The sequence below is a fragment of the Gossypium hirsutum genome, chromosome D12 (genome assembly GCF_007990345.1).
Source record: "Gossypium hirsutum isolate 1008001.06 chromosome D12, Gossypium_hirsutum_v2.1, whole genome shotgun sequence".
Classification (NCBI taxonomy): Eukaryota; Viridiplantae; Streptophyta; class Magnoliopsida; order Malvales; family Malvaceae; genus Gossypium; species Gossypium hirsutum.
Genome location: NC_053448.1, coordinates 12,977,833 through 12,997,495, shown reverse-complemented (window position 1 = coordinate 12,997,495; position 19,663 = coordinate 12,977,833). Strand labels below are relative to the sequence as shown.

The window sequence follows — 19,663 nt, the reverse complement described above, 5'->3', positions numbered from 1 at the left end:
TGAATTAATTTTGAATCCATTTGTGAATTAATTCACTTGTGATGTTCATGGTGCGACTTACTTAAATCCTGAGTTAGTCACTGACCATACGCAAGTAACTCATTTGCTTTGATATAAGTGGAGATTTATGCTCTAAAGATGATCGAGCCGTAGTCGTTATGTTGGGTCAATGGCTTGTGTATGACATGACTTTATTAGCAACAGTGGAATTCATAACTCGATTAAAGAGTTAACGATATCCTCTCATTGGCATTGTGTGGATTGATAAATATGGAATGTGGCCACGGGTTGCTTGTTCTTGAACGAGCAATTTATCACAGTCATTAGTTGATAGTGATCATATTAATCATTAAGAAGACACAATAGTGACAATGAGATAAAACAAGATTGTATTGAGTGAACAGATTTAACTAAAAGGAACCAATGATATCATATGAGAGTAACACACACATGGCGAGGTCATTGGACAAAACAGTTGGATGAATTGCTTTCGTAAAGAGTATACAATAAGGAGTTTTCAATCATGGTACTTCTTGTGGACTAACTCTATGATTAAGTAAATTGAGAATTATTAGAATGATGCTCCTAGACATAATTGCAATTAACTCTAGTCGAATTGTATATATCTGATTGGTCCTTGAGCTAGTTGAATAAAAGCTCGATTGAACTGTGTTTGAATCAAAAGAAAATTCTATGAATTTGGAAATAACTTAATTGAGTTGATTTATTCTATGCAAAATTAATTTAGGTGATCATATGAATTGTTCAATTAGAAAATTTGATTAAAGAATTTTCTTGAAAAATTAATTTGGAAAATCTCAATGATTTTTGAGAAAATTAATTTTGATAAAGTAAAATTAAATTAATCAAATTAATTAAAATAAATCTGAAAATTTTGAAAGTTAATTTTCAAGTCAAATGATTGGCCCAGTGGGTAAAGGTAATTGAACTTGAAAATTGGATCCGAGAATGAAACCCAAAAACGGGTTTGAGTTGAGCCTTATGTATAAAATTGGGCCGAACTGGTCGGGCCATCATTAGCCCAAATTGAACCGACAACAATCGAACAGGCTAAGCCCATTTGAGCAAAATAGCAACGATTTGGGGTGTCAGGGGAGTCATGCTGGCGATGGCACTGCCGGCCACGGCGATTGCGATGGTGGCGATCTGGCGGTGGTTCTTCGGTGGTAGAGTAATGGAAAAATTAGACTCCTAGTGAGACTCTACTGGGTAACTTGATTTAAAATTAATTTTTCCAAAGATAATATTGTTTTTAATAAATTTAGTATTAAATTACATTTAATATTTATCTACATAATATTTTATTATATTAATTCTAATAATAATTGAATTCTCTCTAAACTAATCTTATATAAAGAAAGCATGAATTATTATTCTTGTACAGTTAAGAAAAGTTGTAGAGAGAAAATTCTCTAAAAAAATTATTTTAGAAAATTTCTAGAGATACTCTTGTTATTTACATCTTGACCTTAAAAATTTAGAGAAATTACAAAATTTCTCCACTGGTAATTTTATGATTTTTTTTTATTTGAAACAAACCCACACTCGGCAAATGTGAACTTAAGGATAGCAGAGAATACTACTTTGTTGAAGCGTTCATCCTATACGAAGAAAAAAGGTAAGATTTTGATTAAGTGTTTATTACTTTAACAAGAAAAAAATTAACCTATTTTTTGTTGCGTTTTTCGAATTTGATTTTTCAAAATTTAATATCTAAAATATTATATAGATATTCAAACTATATTTTATAAATAATTTATATTAATTTTTAAAAGTATTTAAATTAATATTTGATATATTATTTTGTAAAAGAAATGATATATTTATAATATTAAGTAGTTTAAATGGATTGATGTTTTTATTTTATAACATTTATAAATCCCTTGTAAAATAATTTTAATAGTGTTAACAATTACATTTATATTTTTAAATATGAAAAAATAAAAAGACTAAATTCATCTTATAGTAAATGTCTTATTCATGTTATTTTTCATATGATACTTGCTTTAGTTATTTTCTCATGTTAACTTTGTTTCACTCTAAATTCATTTACTAAAAATATAAATGATATACTTAGAGTAGTTAATTTAAAGTCAATCTTTAAACACAAGATTAAAAATAAATTTATTAATTTTATTAGCATGTTTTAGATGAGCAAGATGGATTTATTCATCCCTGAGGAAAAAGATACGATTATTATTATGATTAAGCAATTTAATAAATTTAAATATTTTTTATTTTATTTAAAATTGTATTATCTTTATCAATCAATTTCCATTCCACCCATAATCAACATAAATATAATGAAATATCAATCACAAATAATAATTTAAATATATATTATTCAATAATATTTTAAAAACTTAAAATCCCAGGCGAAACCGAAAATTTCAGCATTGAACGGCAGTACAGGACTTGGTTTGAAATTTGAAAAACATGGGACGATGACCAAATCTCTGTACATGGGATGGGATGATGCAAGACCTATGATGTGAATAAGCTTTAAAGGCTATATGTACGGGATACTTACTTTTTCGGGTTTTTTCTTTTAAGTAGCCTAAATTTTTTAATTAATTATTGAGATGATCAAACTTAAAAGTTATGAATGTAAATAATTTTTATAGTATTTATAGGTGTCATTTGACGTACCGACAACATCAATTAATAATTGCATTTAATTTTTTTTAATGGTGCTGTTGAACAAATTATCGGGATCTAATGAATCAATTATTATTTTTAAATTGGCTAAAAAGAAAATAAAATGTTTTTCAACTTTCAATTTATTTGTATATTAAATTTGTTCTCCTTTAAAATTATATTTAAATAATGCTTAAAATAAAAAATAATAAATTTTTTTTTCTGATAAACTTTCAAACGAATTTTATATAAATTTTTTTATTTAAATTACTAATTTTTTTTCTCAAAATTATCTAAATTTGAAAAGGTTTATCTTGAGGAAATCAGGGCTGAAGTTACCTCCTCAACTGTTAGTCTATTTGTTTATGTAGTGAACCATGATTGAACATACTCTTCAACAGGCTTCCACAATGTTTACGTCCAAAACTCCCCATTTTTTGAAAGTAATTCTTCAGGAAAGTTTGAGAGATGGGATACTCGTAAGTATTTCTTTCTTCTTTTTCTCCATTCATATTTCTACTCTGTGATCAGTTCCACTCTTGAATTTCATTGACCATGACTGTATATGGTTATTACTAGGGGATTCCTAGAAAGTTTGTGAGAAAATACGGAAACCAACTGTCAAGCCCTGTTAAGCTTGAGGTGCCTAGTGGTGCAATATGGCAGGTGGAACTGGCAAAGACTGATGAAAGGGTGAGGTTGCAAAACGGCTGGCGAGAATTTGCAGAGCATTACTCGCTTGAACTTGGGTCTTTTGTGGTCTTCAGATATGAAGGGAATGATCATTTCCATGTCCTAATTTTTGATAAAAGCGCTTCGGAGACCGATTATCCCCACACTAGCACTGAAGGTAACGATGGTGATGATCATGTGTCCATTGAGCTTTGTGATGATGTTTCAGCCAGTAAGAAAAACAAAGAGAAACCAGATTTGCCATGTTCACTCCCTCAAAAGAAAATGAGTACTGATTCAAAGTTAAAGAATTCATCTTCACACATTTGCCTTGATGAACCCTGCTCTATAAAGAATAAGCTTCGGAATCTCAAGAAAGATGAAAACTCAAGTAGTTCTACAGGACAAGTAGATGGTATGCGTTCTTTATTTCAATCTTAGCAGTGTTATCTTTGAGATGTTCGTTTCAGTTTTTTTCTTTCTCCTCTTTTTTGATTTTGCTTTTTACTATGAGTTCCGAGTTCATCAGGAGTAGAATCTGTTATATAGGTTATATGACATTGTTTGTTCTTATCATTTCATTTTTTGAACAGCTCAAAGGAGCATAGGCAGTACAGATGGAACCAGGAGCTTGGTAAGAGATACTAATTCTAGTTCTCAAGAAAGATGTCCCTCCGGCTCTAGAGAACTTAAAGACTCAAAGTTCCAAAAACGAAAGAAGCGTGTGGATTCCCAATAGTCAACAAAAGATCTTAGGGGTGACAACCTTTTTTCCCTGTATGTTTTCGAGTTAGAGTAAGCAATTGTGTTGTGTGTCCCCAAAGCTACTGTCTTAGAAAGTTTCTATCTTAACAGATGAATTCATATGTTCAGCAAAACATGATAATGGAGGGGTATCAGGTGCTTGTGGATGTCTGAAACCTGACCTTTTAGGCAGGATGCAACCATTGGCTCCAACTGAGAAACAAAGAGCTGCTGATATTGTAAGTTGGTCTTCCTCAAGATTAGGTAAGTACAGAAAAACATACTAGTTCCCTTGGATATCAATTAATTTTTTATATGAGTGCTCCATTGATCAATCCATACACTAGCAATGGAGCGGATGACGATATGTTTGTCGAACTAATTGATGATGTTTCAGTGAGTAGGAAAAGTAAAGAGAAATCACATTTACCATGTCCTCTGCCTCAGAAGAAAATGAGAATCGATTCTTCTAATCAACATGAACAAAATTCAAAGTTAGAGGTTTTATCTTCTGGCACTAGCCCTGATGGTACGCCTTTCTTATTTCAATTTTGGCAGTGGGTTGCTTTTGAGGTCCTCAAATTGAGATGCTCATGTCATTTGTTCTTTTCGTGATTACAGCTCAAAGAAGTGTGAAAACTAAGGCTTTCAGTTGTGTGCAACGGCTGGCAGCCATTGAAAAGGCGCACGCTGTTCAGATAGCTAGTGCTTTTGAAAGTACTGAAAACCCAGTTTTTATGATAGTCATGCAACCATCATACGTTCGTGGCAGAATGGTAACTTTTAAAACTAGAACCTGGCTATTCTCTAAACCATCATTTTGCTAACTCCAAGTAGCTTAAAATTAAAAACTTAGTCAGTCTAATCTCTGGTTTATATTTTCTTCTTGGATTCCAGTTTATACCATCGGACTTTGCTAGAAAATTTTTGACAGTGCACAAGTCTAATCTGACCTTGTGCAATTCCACTGGGAAAACTTGGAATGCCAAGTTATACTATCCAGCAAATAAAAAACCAAACGCACACCTCTACGGTGGGTGGCGTGAATTTGTGGAAGATAATCATCTTAATGTTGGTGACATTTGTGTTTTCGAGCTAATTAAGTACACTGAAATCTTAATGAAAGTGCAAATCTATCTGGGTGTCAAAAATGCAAGCAAGGCCTGCGGGCAACAATGTGAGTAGAACTTATTATAGATCATTGATTCAATGATCAATTTATATGACCATCTATGGAGATGCATTATTGCTTCTTATCATTTGTAACAGCTCTCGGGAGCATAGTTAGTCGAGTTAAAAACAGGATCTTGGTCAGTGATGCTGAACCCAATTGTCAACAAAGTCCATCCAGCTCCAGAGAATCTAAAGACCTAACAGACTCGCACATCAAAACCTTGGATGACTCTCCACTAGACCAGAAAACAGAGAAGAAATTGACACGCTCGAGTGTTCAGGATTGTAAGATGACGAGAACCAGCCTAAGTGGAAGCATTCAGGCTAAGGGGATTAAGCACGAGAAAGGAAAGAGCTTGAATTTCCAATATTCAACAGAAGAACTTGGAGGTGATCTTTTTGTTTGAAAAGTTTTTTTGAGTTTGATAAATGTAATGCTATGCTTCCAAAGCTATTGTGTTGACCATTTTAATCTTAACAGGTGGACTCAAAAATTCTGCAAAAGGTGATAGTGGAAGGAAGTCAGGTGCTCGGAGATGTCTGAAACCTGATCCTGTATACCAGAAACAAAGAGCTTGTACAGGAGGTGGTGTTTTTAGAACTTCAAACCCCTCTTTCAGTGTTGTGATACACCCATCACATGTTGGTTCTTGTAGTACTGTGGTGAGCTTTCTGTTGAATCATCTCTTCATTCCATTTATGTAATCCCATATGAAGTGAGAGGGTCAAGTTGCAGACTTGATGGGTTTATATTGCAGCTGTACTGTATGAAAACTGAAACTATCTTCATTATTGGCAGCATATACCGGAGGAATTTGGCAAGAGATATTTGAAGAAAAGCGGAGAAATGATGCTGAGAGTTGCAGATGGGAGGAGTTGGAATGTTGAGTACGAAAGAAGAGGAAGGAGTAAAGGTAGAAAAGCAGTGTTTGGGGGTAAGAGTTGGGGACAATTTGCGATGGACAATGAATTGGAGGTGGGAGACGTTTGTGTGTTTGAGCTGATGAATGAAAATGGAAACTTGTTGGAAGTTGTTATTCATCGCAAGCTTTTACTCGTCGAAATTAATTAAGTTGTCAAGTATTTCAATCCAAATTGGAACTGTTTGATGATTTTGAGTATTTACTTCAATGGAACTTTGTATTATTCAAGGATGGAGAATACATCCCGGTTCATTCAAATATCATACTACAAAAATCATTTTATTTAATTATGATATATACTTTTTATTTTTTTATTTTATTAAAACTATTTTATAATTTTTTACGATTATAGTGATATTCATATTAAATATTTTTATATTATTTGTAGTACATCAAGTTAGAGTTTGCGTACAACGTACTTTTAGTCAATTACGAGCTTCAATTCGGAAACGGAATCTGAGTTGGGGATATCCGATAAGATGGAGAGAAAGTTGGGAGGTGTTTGGAAATTATACATGTATTTTTATGATCTAATTCAGTTGTGCTCTGCTTGATAAGAACTGTTTGAACTTGTATGATAATGGTAAGTGACATTTTCATTTATGTATGTAAAATCTTTGAAGTAAAAGAATTATTAGTGATTTGTTTTTGTGTGTGTAAAGAATTTTGGTGAAAATTTGAGTTAGTGAATAGGAAGTCTGCTAAAACAATGATTTGTTGCCTTGAAATTAGTTTGGCGCAACGGCAGAGTGGTGATTTGTATACATAAGAGTATTTCAAATTTTGTGTGTTAGTGATTGGTATGATCGGGTTAGAAGAAAGTGAGTTAGTGAAACATAGAGTGGTTAAGTTCTAGGTTTGAATTAAGATTTTGGAATGTATGATAATTAAATTGATTTGATTTAGTGGTTAAGTGCTTTGGTTATATGTGTGAGTTTTTGGGTTAGAATCCTGTTTCTAAAAATTTTGTTATTTTGCTAAAACCCTTACCTTTAAACGTTTGGTTTATGAGTTAAATTCAACCAATTAATATTAAGAATGAGTTTATTGGTTCAATGGTTAAGTTTTTGTATGCTTTTTGGCCTTGTGTTTGAATCCCGAAAAAGGTAATAGGGAATGTTTTATTTTTTTGAATTACTTGGCATGGTAGTTATTTTTGGTTGAGTAATTAAACTTCCAAAAACCTCCCGGGCATTTAGTTTTCCCATTTCTGTTTCCTTCGTTCCCCGCGTTTTCTTTAATTTTTCTTCGTTATGATTTTTTCTCTTTGAACGTTCTTTCTTTTTGCTATGTTATGTTACACTGATTCTGTACGGGGTCTGACTTTTCCTTCTAGTTTAATTCGTTGGCCGATAAGTTCGATTTAAAGTTTTGGTGTCCAAAGTTCTTCGACGTAACTTCGATTTTCGAATGTTAGTTTTTAGTGATTTGACTGCGAGTTAATCATTTGTTGGACAATTGCTTGTCGTTTAGGGACGGGAACTCATCTTTGTTGCTTCTTCTTCGAATCCGTATCAAGTGGGTATCAGAAACCCCTTATTCTTCGAATTTTAAATGGGACTGTTGACGCCCCACGGTCGTGTGGCAAGCCGTGTAACTTACTGTTCACAAAAATTGGAGGAACATGGGCTTGGCACACGGGCGTGTACCCTGGCCGTGTGTGGTTATGAATTGTGCAGGGTTCACACGGGCTAATGACATGGGCGTGTGTCCAGGCCGTGTAACTCACTGTTTGCGAATTAAGACCGCACGAGCAAATGACACAGACGTGTGTTAAGCCGTGTGGGACACATGGACAAGCACACGGGTGTTTGCCAGACCATTTGGAGTCACACAGGCTAGTTCTTTAGGCCGTGAGAAACCACACAGGCGTGTGAAGCAATATTTGGAACTTGTCCCTCGGGCCACAAGCGTCGCTCGAAACGAACGCATGCCTGCTGTAGGGTCCGTACGATCTGAATTAGACTATATAACTTGACATCCGATGATCTGATGATGAACAACTTAAGAACTGTCAGAACGTAATGTGTTATAGTATAATGTATACGAATTATCCAAGTATGATCTGTATTCTGTTAAGTTTGCTGGTTCGCCTCTGTGTTACTATGTTGATGAATAATATGCGATATCTAAATATGTTAGATTGATTGTTATTGATTCTGATTTATAACTGTTCATGTGACTTCATGGCAAATCCGATATGATCTGTTGAGGTTTGATCAATCTGTCTTACAAAACATGGACTCTCATGTCTACTGATTCTATTATTGAATGATAGCATGAGTTACATGCTCATCACTCCGATTTTGTATATGCATGCCATGACACATTGCATGAGATTTGGGTTGATGTGAAAAGAGGAAGTTTTTGGTAGTTTAATGATCTACATTATCTGGTGGTTTATCCACAATTCTGCCGTGGTAGTTTGATTGTAATTTAGTGGTTTGACCATATATATTTGATCGGGCAGTTTTAAATGCAAATATTCTGGTGGCATTGTCCACAGTTATCTACTGGTGTGACCTAGCTGGACGAGTTCTGCGGGAACTCTATTTGGTGTGTAGCGGAGTGGGGTAGGATGTTTTCTGATAAATCTGCATTCTGATTTGTTTGAAAAATACTGTATCTGCAAAAACATACATGCTCTGTTCTACTCTTTTATGTTTAGTTCTACTCTGTTATGCTCTGTTCTATTCTGCTCTGTTATGTTCTGCTCTGTCTTGTGCTGGTTGATTTGTATTGTTCTGTTTTATTGGCACTATGGAAATCTCTGGGATACCTGTTCTGTTTTGTTCTGTTTTGATACTCATTATATTCTTTGTGTTACACTGATTTATGTATTACGTTTTGTTAATTGTAATTGATATTGGTCTTAACTTCTAGGTTGGGTTTGGGGTGTTACATTTGGTATATCTTTTTGAGTTTAACTATGTTTTTAAATATTTTTCATATATATATATTTATAGTCTAATTTTAGTTTCTTAATAAATTATATATTATACATTTAAATATTTTCAAATATGTACTTATAATCTAAATTTTAATTTTTAATAAATTATATTGTATATACATGCAAATATATCTCAATTACATTCATGTAAATATATTTAAAATTTTATTAGTTAGGTTTAATAAGTTAATTTAATTAATTTTAAATGTAATTATAGAAAAATTAAAATAGTTAAGACAAAAAAAATTCAAAGTTTATTTAAAATATCAAAATTTTGTACCAATTAATATGAGTCGGTGTGCACCTGTTCAAGATGGTATTGGTCGAAATAGACTGAAACACATCAAAATGGTCAAATATACCAAAATTTGGATTGGAATAGAACTTAAATTATCTAGTACCAATTTATAACCCGAATAAAACATACCGATAAATACTACCATGATCGAAATTCAATTGATAATACTATAAAAAAAACACTTTTGTTAGATTGGAGTATGTGCTATTTTCAGAATAAAAAACTACACATGTTGCTGTATGAAAAGCTAAATAGACAAAAAAAAGAAGAAGACAAATATAGAGTTGGAAGGCATCCAATATTGATGGGGGATTATAAGTTTCTTTAACCATCTTCAAAGAAATAGAGTGAAAGTTATTTTTTCCCTACCTTATTTCTACGGAGCATTAAATTGGCTTCATGAGCCTCTTTTTTTACACATTTTACATAATCTAATTTAATGGAATTTTTTTTGACAGAATTATCCATTAGACTTCTATAATTAAATTAAAAAAAGTAAAGATTAAAACTAGAAACAATGGAATTAAATTTTAAATGCGTGAAGAATATAGAGATCAAGAACATAATTAAACCTTTTCTCAGGTTCCTTCCTTTTCTTTTTCTAGTGAATTACAATAAAAGAGAAAAGCCTGAACAACAAATACGTCTAGCGCAACTTGAACCCAGGCTACAATTAAGGTGATAAACACCCTTAATCATCAAACCATCACATGAGGTTCAACATGTGTCATGATTTTAATATCAAACTTCTACCGTTCTTTCATATATTCTAAAATTATATAATGTTATAGATATTAATTTAGAAAGAATTAGGATATTAAAAATGCAAATAAATGAGTGATAATTAAATCAAATTAATAAAAAAAGCACATATATACTAGGCTTATGATGGGAAAAAAATATAAACCAAATGTATTTAGTTTTACAGAAAAACCTTCTTCACATTTATATATCAATAATTTAAAAAATTGGCAACCTTAATATATGTAAATTACATTAGAGGTCATCCAAATGTAAACCATTTGTTGCTTGTTTTCAATGAAAATTGATTGTTAGAAACTCATTAGCTAAAGTTGAGATTTAATGTCTTGTATTTCTGAAATGAATATGGGCTCATTCATCCACCATGTGGATGGTTTTGATATTATATGATTTTGGTAGATGCATCTACAAAATAATCACATATGTGTTATCAACTTGCAACTTGTCGTTTCAAAGATTGCTTGTTTAAATAATTAATTTCAAATCATATAATTAAGACAATTCATCTTGCTAATACTAATGAGTTTATATCTTAGTCGTTTATTGATTGAGTTTGAAAAACTTTTGTGAAATTTTGTTATTTATGCGCATAATGGTTTAGAGAAATTATTGATTGAACACATCTGATTAATATCTAAATCATTACTTATGAGAACTAAACATCCTATTTCGACATGAGATTATGTTGATTTACGTGTTGTATTCATCAAACCAATACGTTATAAGTACCCCTCATTACAATTGATTTTTAGTCAAGAGTTAAATATTTCTCATCTTTGAATTTTTGTTTGTGCGTTTATGTTCCTTAAAAACGGTTGGGAATATATATTAATTACTAGTTTCCTTGTATTATTAGATGTTTTGAATGTTTAGGAGATTAAATTATGACATAATTTTTTATTACTATTTTGATTCGATAGTTTTCTCGACATTAGGGGGAAAGAAATAATAACTTGTAATGAGTTAGCGGGGAGAGTAATTTGAACCAGAAGTTCAACAAGGATAAATCATTACAAGTTCCAAATATGAAAATTCTCATAAAATAAAATAATAAATCTAGATGGTCATATAGTGAATGTGGGTGTTCCAGAAGAGACCCAAGACATAACTAATAAGTAAAACTCCAAAAGAGATTCAGATACCTGAAACTGAAGATTAAAATAGTGAAAATAAGAGATCTCGATAAGTTATGTCAATTTGAGAAAATGTCGAACTAATAATAAAAGTGGTCGACAATGGTTTTGCATGCAATATTATCGTTGAAATAATAAAATAAAAGGAGAATTTTGAATAAATCTATTGAGAAATATAGATATGAAAAATATTTTTCAAAATAGAAAGACTCAACTCAAGTATAATTAAATTCGTGGAGTTTTTGGACTAGTAGTCCAAATATCTAAAGGTATAAAGCCAATGAGGTTGCAAATGAAGTAGTTTTGCAAAAATAGAATAAAAATATGAAATTTTTTGTTAAGTCCTAATATTGATTATGAAAATATATAATATTTTTTTGTGGTGGATGCAATAACCTTTAAATATATTATTAAACTGATAGTTCATAAAAGATCTAACTTGCGTCTAATGGTTGTTGTTACAACCTTTTATGAATCAATATATAGTGTAAAGTTTATATTAAAATCCTTGAAGGATTTAGAATGCTATAAGCATATTGAAATTATCGGGAAATTGTTCATTTGTATGAATTGAAATAATTTGAATATATGTGGTGAATAGTAGTTGAAGGAGGATTATAAAATGATCCAAAATACCTATTTGTGTTTTTTTAGAAGAATCATAATTGAAGTTTGCTATAATTATTGTTGATACTCCTGAAGAGATCCAAATATATTTCCCCCAAATTTTCCCTCACTCATGACTTTCAAAAGAATGGTGATATAAATGCTCATTTGAAAAGCTAGTATTCAAGATTGAATATGTAGAATATGAGCTTTTATGTGATGTTTTCATGAGGAGGAGTAAATACGTGTTGTACTCTTTTTTCCTTAACCAAGGTTTTGTCCCATAGCTTGTAATGGAAGATTATGTACTCTTTTTCCTTTATTAGGTTTTTATCCCACAGGGTTTTTCTAATAAGGTTTTAACGAGGCACATTATTTGCCAATGGACATCGAAGGGGGAGTGTTATGAATATATTATTAAGTGGATGTCTATCAAGATCAAGATAAGTTTTGATGTACTTTAAATTCTAATAGCTGTAAGGCCCAATTTTTGCCTGGGGCCCAAAACCTAACCAAGGCCCAAACCAACTAAAACCTAATAGCCCAAACCTAACCCCAACCCAAGGCCCAACGAAATTGGAAGCAAACAGCAAAGGAAAACCCTAGGTGCGCCGCACCTAGGTCCCCTGGCCTTGCTGCCACCGCACGTCACCTCCCCTAGCCACTGCTACCGCTCGCCTATTGCCAACCATCCGTGCGCCTGACACCTGCAAGAAGGAAAGAACACGCAATAGCAATACCAACAAGCAGTAAAAAGACAAAACGAAAAAGGACAAAAAATAATAATAAAAAATAACCCTAGTTCGGCTATAAAGGCAAAAAAACGATACTATTGTATTCTTCTTCCAGAAATTTAATACAAAAAAAGAAAAGACTTTGATTTCAAGGTGATATTTCGTTTTTTTTACGTTTTAGATCTAGTGTTTTTTTTATTTTTTATTTATTTCTTATCTACGAAATAAAAAAAAGAAGAAGGAAGGCTTACCTGAAACGCCCCACGGCCGCGTCGTTGGAGGTCTCTCCATCGCCGAAATCGGCCCTAAAAGGTGGGGTGAGGGGTCCTTTCTTTCGACTTCTTTGGGTTGAGAAAGCTAGGCTTTCAAATCGCTGAACAAGCCCATTTTTCGTCATCGGCCACTGACCACGGCGGCGGCGCAGCCGTGGGGGGTTGTTGAGAGAATAGGAGATTTAGAGTTTGTTTTAGATTTTTTTTGGTTAAGGGGGCTATAAATGAAAGTTAAAAAAATTGGGTTTAAATAATAAGGCTGAAACGTCCCCGTTTCAATTTGGTCCCCCAAATGCCAAAACGGCGTCGTTTTGGGGGGCGGTTCGACCTGACCCGATTGGCCAGGATCCGCGTGTTTTAGCCTTGAGGGGTTATTTGCGCGAGGAGTCCTTCCGCTTTTGCAGCATAGCGCAATCTGGTCTTCATTGTTTTTATATTTTGACCGCATAAATTTTATACTTGTTTCATTTGTTATTATGTGTACCATAATTTGTTTATTCATATTCTCCTATATTTGTGTATCATTTATTCATAAATCGTTATTTCATGTTATATGTTATAATTCCATTTCATTTCATCATTTCGAAAGTCGCGTTCAAATTTTTTCTACAATAAAACAAATGTACTTCGTCCAAATGCTGTACACGCTATTATTCAAAAAAGGAAAAGTTTTAAAATAAGGAAATGTTTCGCGTTTTGGAGATTCGAGAAATTGTATCCTAATTTACGGGATTTCAATTTTCTCATTAAACCAAAATATCAAAATATACTTTTAAATTTTCAAAATTTACGAAATTTTAATAACGATTAAAGGCAAGCTTATTCTCGAGGGTCAAGTTTCGTCTCCTAACTTACGGGATGAGACGTTCGTTATATCGGGACGAGAGGTTTTTTGGCAATCGTTTCGACTTATTCAAGCAAATTCTTTTAAAATAAATGACATTAATAAAAGGGAGGGATCGTATTTTAAATTCTTTTCGAGTTTTCAATTTTTGACATTATGACATTAATCAATCAACTAAGTACCAATTTTGGGCGTTACGAGGGTGCTAATCCTTCCTCGCACATAACCGACTCCCGAACCCGTTTTTCCGAATTTCGTAGACCAAAATCGTTGTTTTAATAAAATCAAATCGTTTATTAAAAACAACCACTTTTCGAGGTGACCCGATCACGCCTCATCAAAAATGATCGGTGGCGACTCCCGTTTTAATTTCTGTTTTCAAACCAACATCGACCCCATTTTATAAAAAAAATAGTTTCGACAATAGTCATTAGAAGTAGATCCCTACTTCATTTATACTTCTTATGCCTATAAATATAGACTTTGGAGAAGTTTTATAGATATTCTGATTGATCAATAAAATACACTCTCTTTACTCACCTGTTCTCTTTATTCTTTACTTTTTCTCTATTTATTTTATAACAATATTAAATATTAAATATTAAATATTGGGAACTAATAGCCACAAATAACATGAGGTATTCCCAAATTGATTACCTGTATATCACAAAACCTGTGGATTCATAACATTGTATTTATACATTACTTGGCAATTGTGAGAAATTTCATGGACCTCCTAGGAATTTTGACCATAGCACAGACTCCACCTATCATTCCTCCTACGTATGATTGTTGATAGCAATAAACACGTAAGAGTAATCACAGGAAGCAGAATACTAACACTTCTTTTCCTTGGCCAACTCTTCAAAACCGACTGTGCAGGCATCATACCATCGAGACTACCAAGAGTAGGATGGCATTGATGGAAAATGGGTGGGGCAGGGGAGGGCACTTTTTATTTTATTTTATTTAATATTAATATAAAATTTTTATTTTTATATATTTTTACTAAAATATTTATGTAATTTTATATATTTCTTTAAATTTTTTAGAATTAGGATCAATTTGAGATCATTAATAAGTTTTGAGAGTTAATTTTTTAAAATAATGACTAAATCGATATAAAATGTAAAAGTTGAGAGCTAAATTTATTATTATACTAAACTACCACGTCACTCTCTCATTAGATACTTAACATCACTTAATGGAAATGGACAAAAATAATAATCTCGATTAGTTGGGTGACAAATTAAAAAAAAAATCATAGTTGGATGACAAAAAATAAATGAGCTCATAGTTGGGTGGCCAAATTAAAAATAATAATAATTGGTTAATCGAAAAAAAGCAATAGTTGAATGACATGTGGTGCAATTTACCAATATATTAATTAATAGTATTGACAATTTTTATCCTTCACCGTGAAGTTTATAAATTAATTTGATTGTATATACAATTAAATCTTCTTTTCAAAATTTGTATTCATATAATTTACATTTATAATTTCAACCTTGAATAGCCAACATTGACAAAAAAAATTTAATATAAGAAAATTAAATGTTATATATTGGTTGGCAAAAATAGACTTATTAAATAAATACAGTCAAATTTCTTCTCTTTTTGTTTTATTTTTTTGGGGTACCACCCTCAAGTTTAGAAAGAAAATCACTGAATTAAAAATATATTCCTCACAATCAGTGATTATATATATATATATATAAAGCACATAACTTGAATTATGATATATTTAATTTTGTGTTTCCATAAATTATTAGAGTAAATCAAAAGGTGTGGAACTAAATTAAATAGAAAATTAATTAAAAATAAAAATATTAAGTACACATGATACAATTTAAAGCCGTCTACAAGTTAGGGTAATTCGTTGAAATTTTTTGACTTGGGTAGTAAGGTAAGATAGAGTTTGATGTTATCTCTATTTCCTTTTCTCTGTTGTTGAGAATTTTTTAAAGAATTTTCAGAGATTCTGAATAAACAAAATTCTTTCTACTGTGATTTATTAAAAGTTATCGAGAATATGGAATCGTCGTTATTATTTTATAGTTTACGTGAATGATGATGACGTTAAAAATATTGATGGATCTTGTTTATTTGGATCATAGGCATAGTTTTCTTTTGAACAGGCTTCCACCATGTCTTGCCATGGTCGTACAGACAATGATGGTTCCATGTTTACCTCCGAAACACCTCATTTTTTTCAAAGTGATTCTTCAGGAAAGAATTCGTGATGGAATACTCGTTAGTATTTCTTCTTTTTCTCCACGTACTCAGTTTCATTCATGAAATTTAATCAATCTCCCACGTCTGTATATCAGGGGATTCCTAGAAAATTTGTGAGAAAATATGGTGTCAAGCCCTGTTAAGGTTGAGGTGCAATATGGCAGGTGGAACTGGTAAAGAGTGATGAAAAGGTGCGGTTGCAAAATGGCTGGCGAGAGAGCATTACTTGCTTGAATTTGGGTCTTTTTTGGTTTTCAGATACGAAGGGAATGATCATTTTCATCTCTTAACTTTTTATCAAAGTGCTTCGGAGATTGAATATCCCCATTCTAGCACTGAAGATGATGGTGATGGTCATATATCGGTTGAGGTTTGTGGTGAAGACTCATGTTCAGCCAGTAGGAAAAACAAAGAGAAACCAGATTTGCCATGCCCACCCCCTCAAAAGAAAATGAGAACTGATTCCAAGTTAGAGAATTCATCTTCACACGTTTTGCCTTGAAGATCCCAGCTCTAGAAAGAGCAAACTTAGTGGTATGCGTTCTTTATTTCAACCTTAGCAGTGTTTTCTTTTTTTCTTTTGATTTTGTTGCTTACTGTGATTTCCGAGTCCAGCTACAACAGTCAATGGAGTAATTCCAGCTCCTCAAAGTATGAAAACGAAGGTTTTAAGCTGCTCACAAAAGTTGACAGACGCTGAAAAGGCTCGGGCAATTCAGATAGCCAGTGCTTACGAAAGTAATGAAAATCAAGCTTTCATGGTGTTCATGCGACCATCATCGGTTCGTCATGGTTTTCAAATGGTAATATATATAAAACTGAGAACCTGGAAAACCTCAAAATCGTCATTTTGATGACCCATAGTTACCAACTATTTACTCTTTCTTTGGACTGAAAACGCTTTGTTGACACAATTTTTTGATAAAACGAGATCGACTTGGATTTTAAAAATGAAAATGAATATGAGAGTCGCCACCAATCCTTTTTTATGAGGTGTGATCGGGCCACTTTGAAAAATGATTATTTTTTATAAACGATTTGATTTTATTAAAACAACGATTTTGGTCCGTGAAATTCAGAAAAATGGGCTCAGGAGTTGGTTACGTACGAGGAAGGATTAGCACTCTCGTAACGCCCAAAATTGGTACCTAATTAATTATTTAATGTCTTAGTGTCGAAGATTGAAAATTTTAAAGAGATTTAAAATACGATCCTTTATTGAAATGTTGAAAATTTTCGAGAAAAATGACATATTTCACGTTAATCAAGAAAAAGAATTATATCCAGTAAATTAGGACACAATGTCTCGAATTCTCGACACGGGAATAAATGCCAAAAATTTATTCATTTTAAAAGATATTTGATTATCTCGGGTTTAGGAAAGAGATCATGTCCCGTGAGTTAGAACATGATCTTTTGTTAATCCCCGAGAATATTTAAAAACTTTGTTTGAAATGATTCGTGTATTTAGATTTATCGAGAAAATCGAAACCCCGTAAGTTAGGGTACGACTTTATCGAATCAAAATACAAGGTTTTGCTTGTTTTAAAATCATCATTCATGCATCGAATTAATCTAACTCGAAATGGTAGAAATGAAACTCGATGTTAATATGCGTACAAAACAATATTGAATACGATGGTGTAAAAGTAATACGAGCAATAGCAACAAAAATGAGATAAATAAAAGGACAAAACAATAACATACAAGATAACAAGCATATAAATAAATAAAACTAAAACATTCTTTCCAAATAATAATGAAAATGTAAACAAAGAAATAAATAAAGAAATTGAATAAGATTATAAAAAGTAAAAGATATATATATGTATACGTATATAAATATTTATAAAAATTGTAAAATAAAAATACATACAAGTATACATATATATTTGTGAAAATAAAAATGTGTATAGATATATATAGATATGTACATAAATTATAGAAATATATATAAAATATAAATATGTACATGTATAAATCAAAGATATGTATGTATATATATATAACAAAAACTAAAATTAAAAGGTATAAATGAGTAAATAATAATACAAGATAATAGTAACAAATTTATTAATTTAAAAATGGAAATAACCAAAATAACAATCACAAAAAAGGGATAAATTGAATTTTAAAACAAACTTCGGGGTTTAAATCTGTAAATAAATAAAAGGAATGGTGCAGGACTGAAAAGAGGCGCGCTTAAAGAATGAGGGACCAACTGGGCAATATTCACAGCCCTCAGACGCAGCGTTTCGGCCTGGACTCCAATGAAACAACCAGAAAATTACACGGCCAAAATGTAAAAGCGATTGAGACCAGATTGCGCCATACTACAAAAGCAATGGGGCTGAATGTGCAAATAGCCCCTCTGAGCCAAAACGCGCGGATCCTGACTTCATTTGAGTTGGGTTTTCGAATTTTATGCAAAAAGGCATCGTTTTGGCCACTAATACTCAGGCCTAAAACAGCGCTGTATCACCCCTTATATAAATAGCAACCATAATAACAAAAATTTAAATCATTCATTTTTTAAAAAAAATAACAGAGAGCTCTCTGTTTTCCCCCCTCTCTCTCGACCCCTCCTTGGCCAATCACGGTCACCACCGCAGCTCCGCTGTGGCCGTTGGCTGGCGTAGCGGGAAATCGGGCGTTTCAGCCCTCCATTTTAAAGCGCGTTCAAAGGCCAAGCTCCTAGAGTAGGGAACCGAGGGAAAAAGAAAAAAATAAAAAAACTCCGACCCTTCCTTGAGCCCAAATCCGACGATGGCAGAGGAATGCCGATGACGGGGCTATGGGTTGATTTAGGTAAGCCTCCCTTTCCCCTCCTTTACTGCTTCGTATTTAAGAAAGATAAAGCAAAACAACACTCAAAAAATAAAAGAAACTAGGAACCTAGAAAATGAAAAAACGAATCACCTTTGTTTTTTCTTTTTATTTCTTTTTCTTTGTTCTTTTTTTAAAGAAATTTACTTCTATTTTTCTCAAATATCCGTGTCCAGAAAATAAAATAATTACATTTTTTTAGCATTTATAGCCGATTGTTTCCTACTGTTGCTTGTTGTCTCTTTTATTGTTTTGCAGGCATTCGATGGGCGGTGCAAGTGGAGTGATATGAAGGTGGCGACGTGGCCGTGGCGGTGGGTCATGGCTGCTGGTGATGTGACAGACGTGTGGCGGCCAGGAGCTAGGGTTTCAGCTTTTTTGAAACCCTAGTTTGACTTTAGTTTTTGTGTTTGGGTTGGGCTTAGTCTTTTGGTTTGGGCCTCGGGTTGTAATTGGGTTTTGGGTAGATTTGGGTAGTTTGGTTTTATTTAGGTACTGGGTCGGGCAAAATGGGCTGTACAGCTGCCCCTCTTTGCTTGTTGTCGTGTAACAATAATAGAGCAAAGACTAAGGAAGACCAATTTTGCCCGGTCTCGCCAAGTCTCGACTTCTTTTGATGCTTCTCTTCTTCAAGTAGTCTTATTCAGTCCACTGTGTCCTATCGCTTCAATCCACTCCACTGCACTTCTTGTAGCTTCAATTTTCTTCGTAAAAACTTTAGAAGGACGAGGTTTATGGTTTTAGTCCGCTCCACTGCAACATCAGGGAGATAAGACTTGTTGCTTCAACGTACTCCGCTGCGACTTTAGGGAGATAAGGTTCGATATGATAAA

General features: G+C 32.8%; 2 protein-coding genes across 2 annotated transcripts; both read left to right on the top strand.

Annotated features, from left to right (window-relative positions):
• The first annotated feature begins 2,967 nt into the window (after positions 1 to 2,967).
• LOC121224688 (B3 domain-containing protein At4g01580) lies at positions 2,968 to 4,088 on the top strand. The gene is made up of 3 exons (XM_041108494.1): positions 2,968 to 3,137; positions 3,238 to 3,745; positions 3,924 to 4,088. Exons 1-3 carry the CDS (start codon positions 3,036 to 3,038, stop codon positions 4,067 to 4,069), a joined length of 756 nt encoding a protein of 251 aa, XP_040964428.1. The 5' UTR covers positions 2,968 to 3,035; the 3' UTR covers positions 4,070 to 4,088.
• Positions 3,983 to 6,457, top strand: LOC121224687 (B3 domain-containing protein Os11g0197600). Its single transcript, XM_041108493.1, has 8 exons — positions 3,983 to 4,107; positions 4,186 to 4,338; positions 4,472 to 4,603; positions 4,696 to 4,850; positions 4,972 to 5,251; positions 5,344 to 5,637; positions 5,729 to 5,910; positions 6,047 to 6,457. The coding sequence occupies exons 2-8, from the start codon at positions 4,269 to 4,271 to the stop codon at positions 6,317 to 6,319; spliced, it is 1,386 nt and encodes a 461-aa protein (XP_040964427.1). The 5' UTR covers positions 3,983 to 4,107; positions 4,186 to 4,268; the 3' UTR covers positions 6,320 to 6,457.
• Positions 6,458 to 19,663: the final 13,206 nt, after the last annotated feature.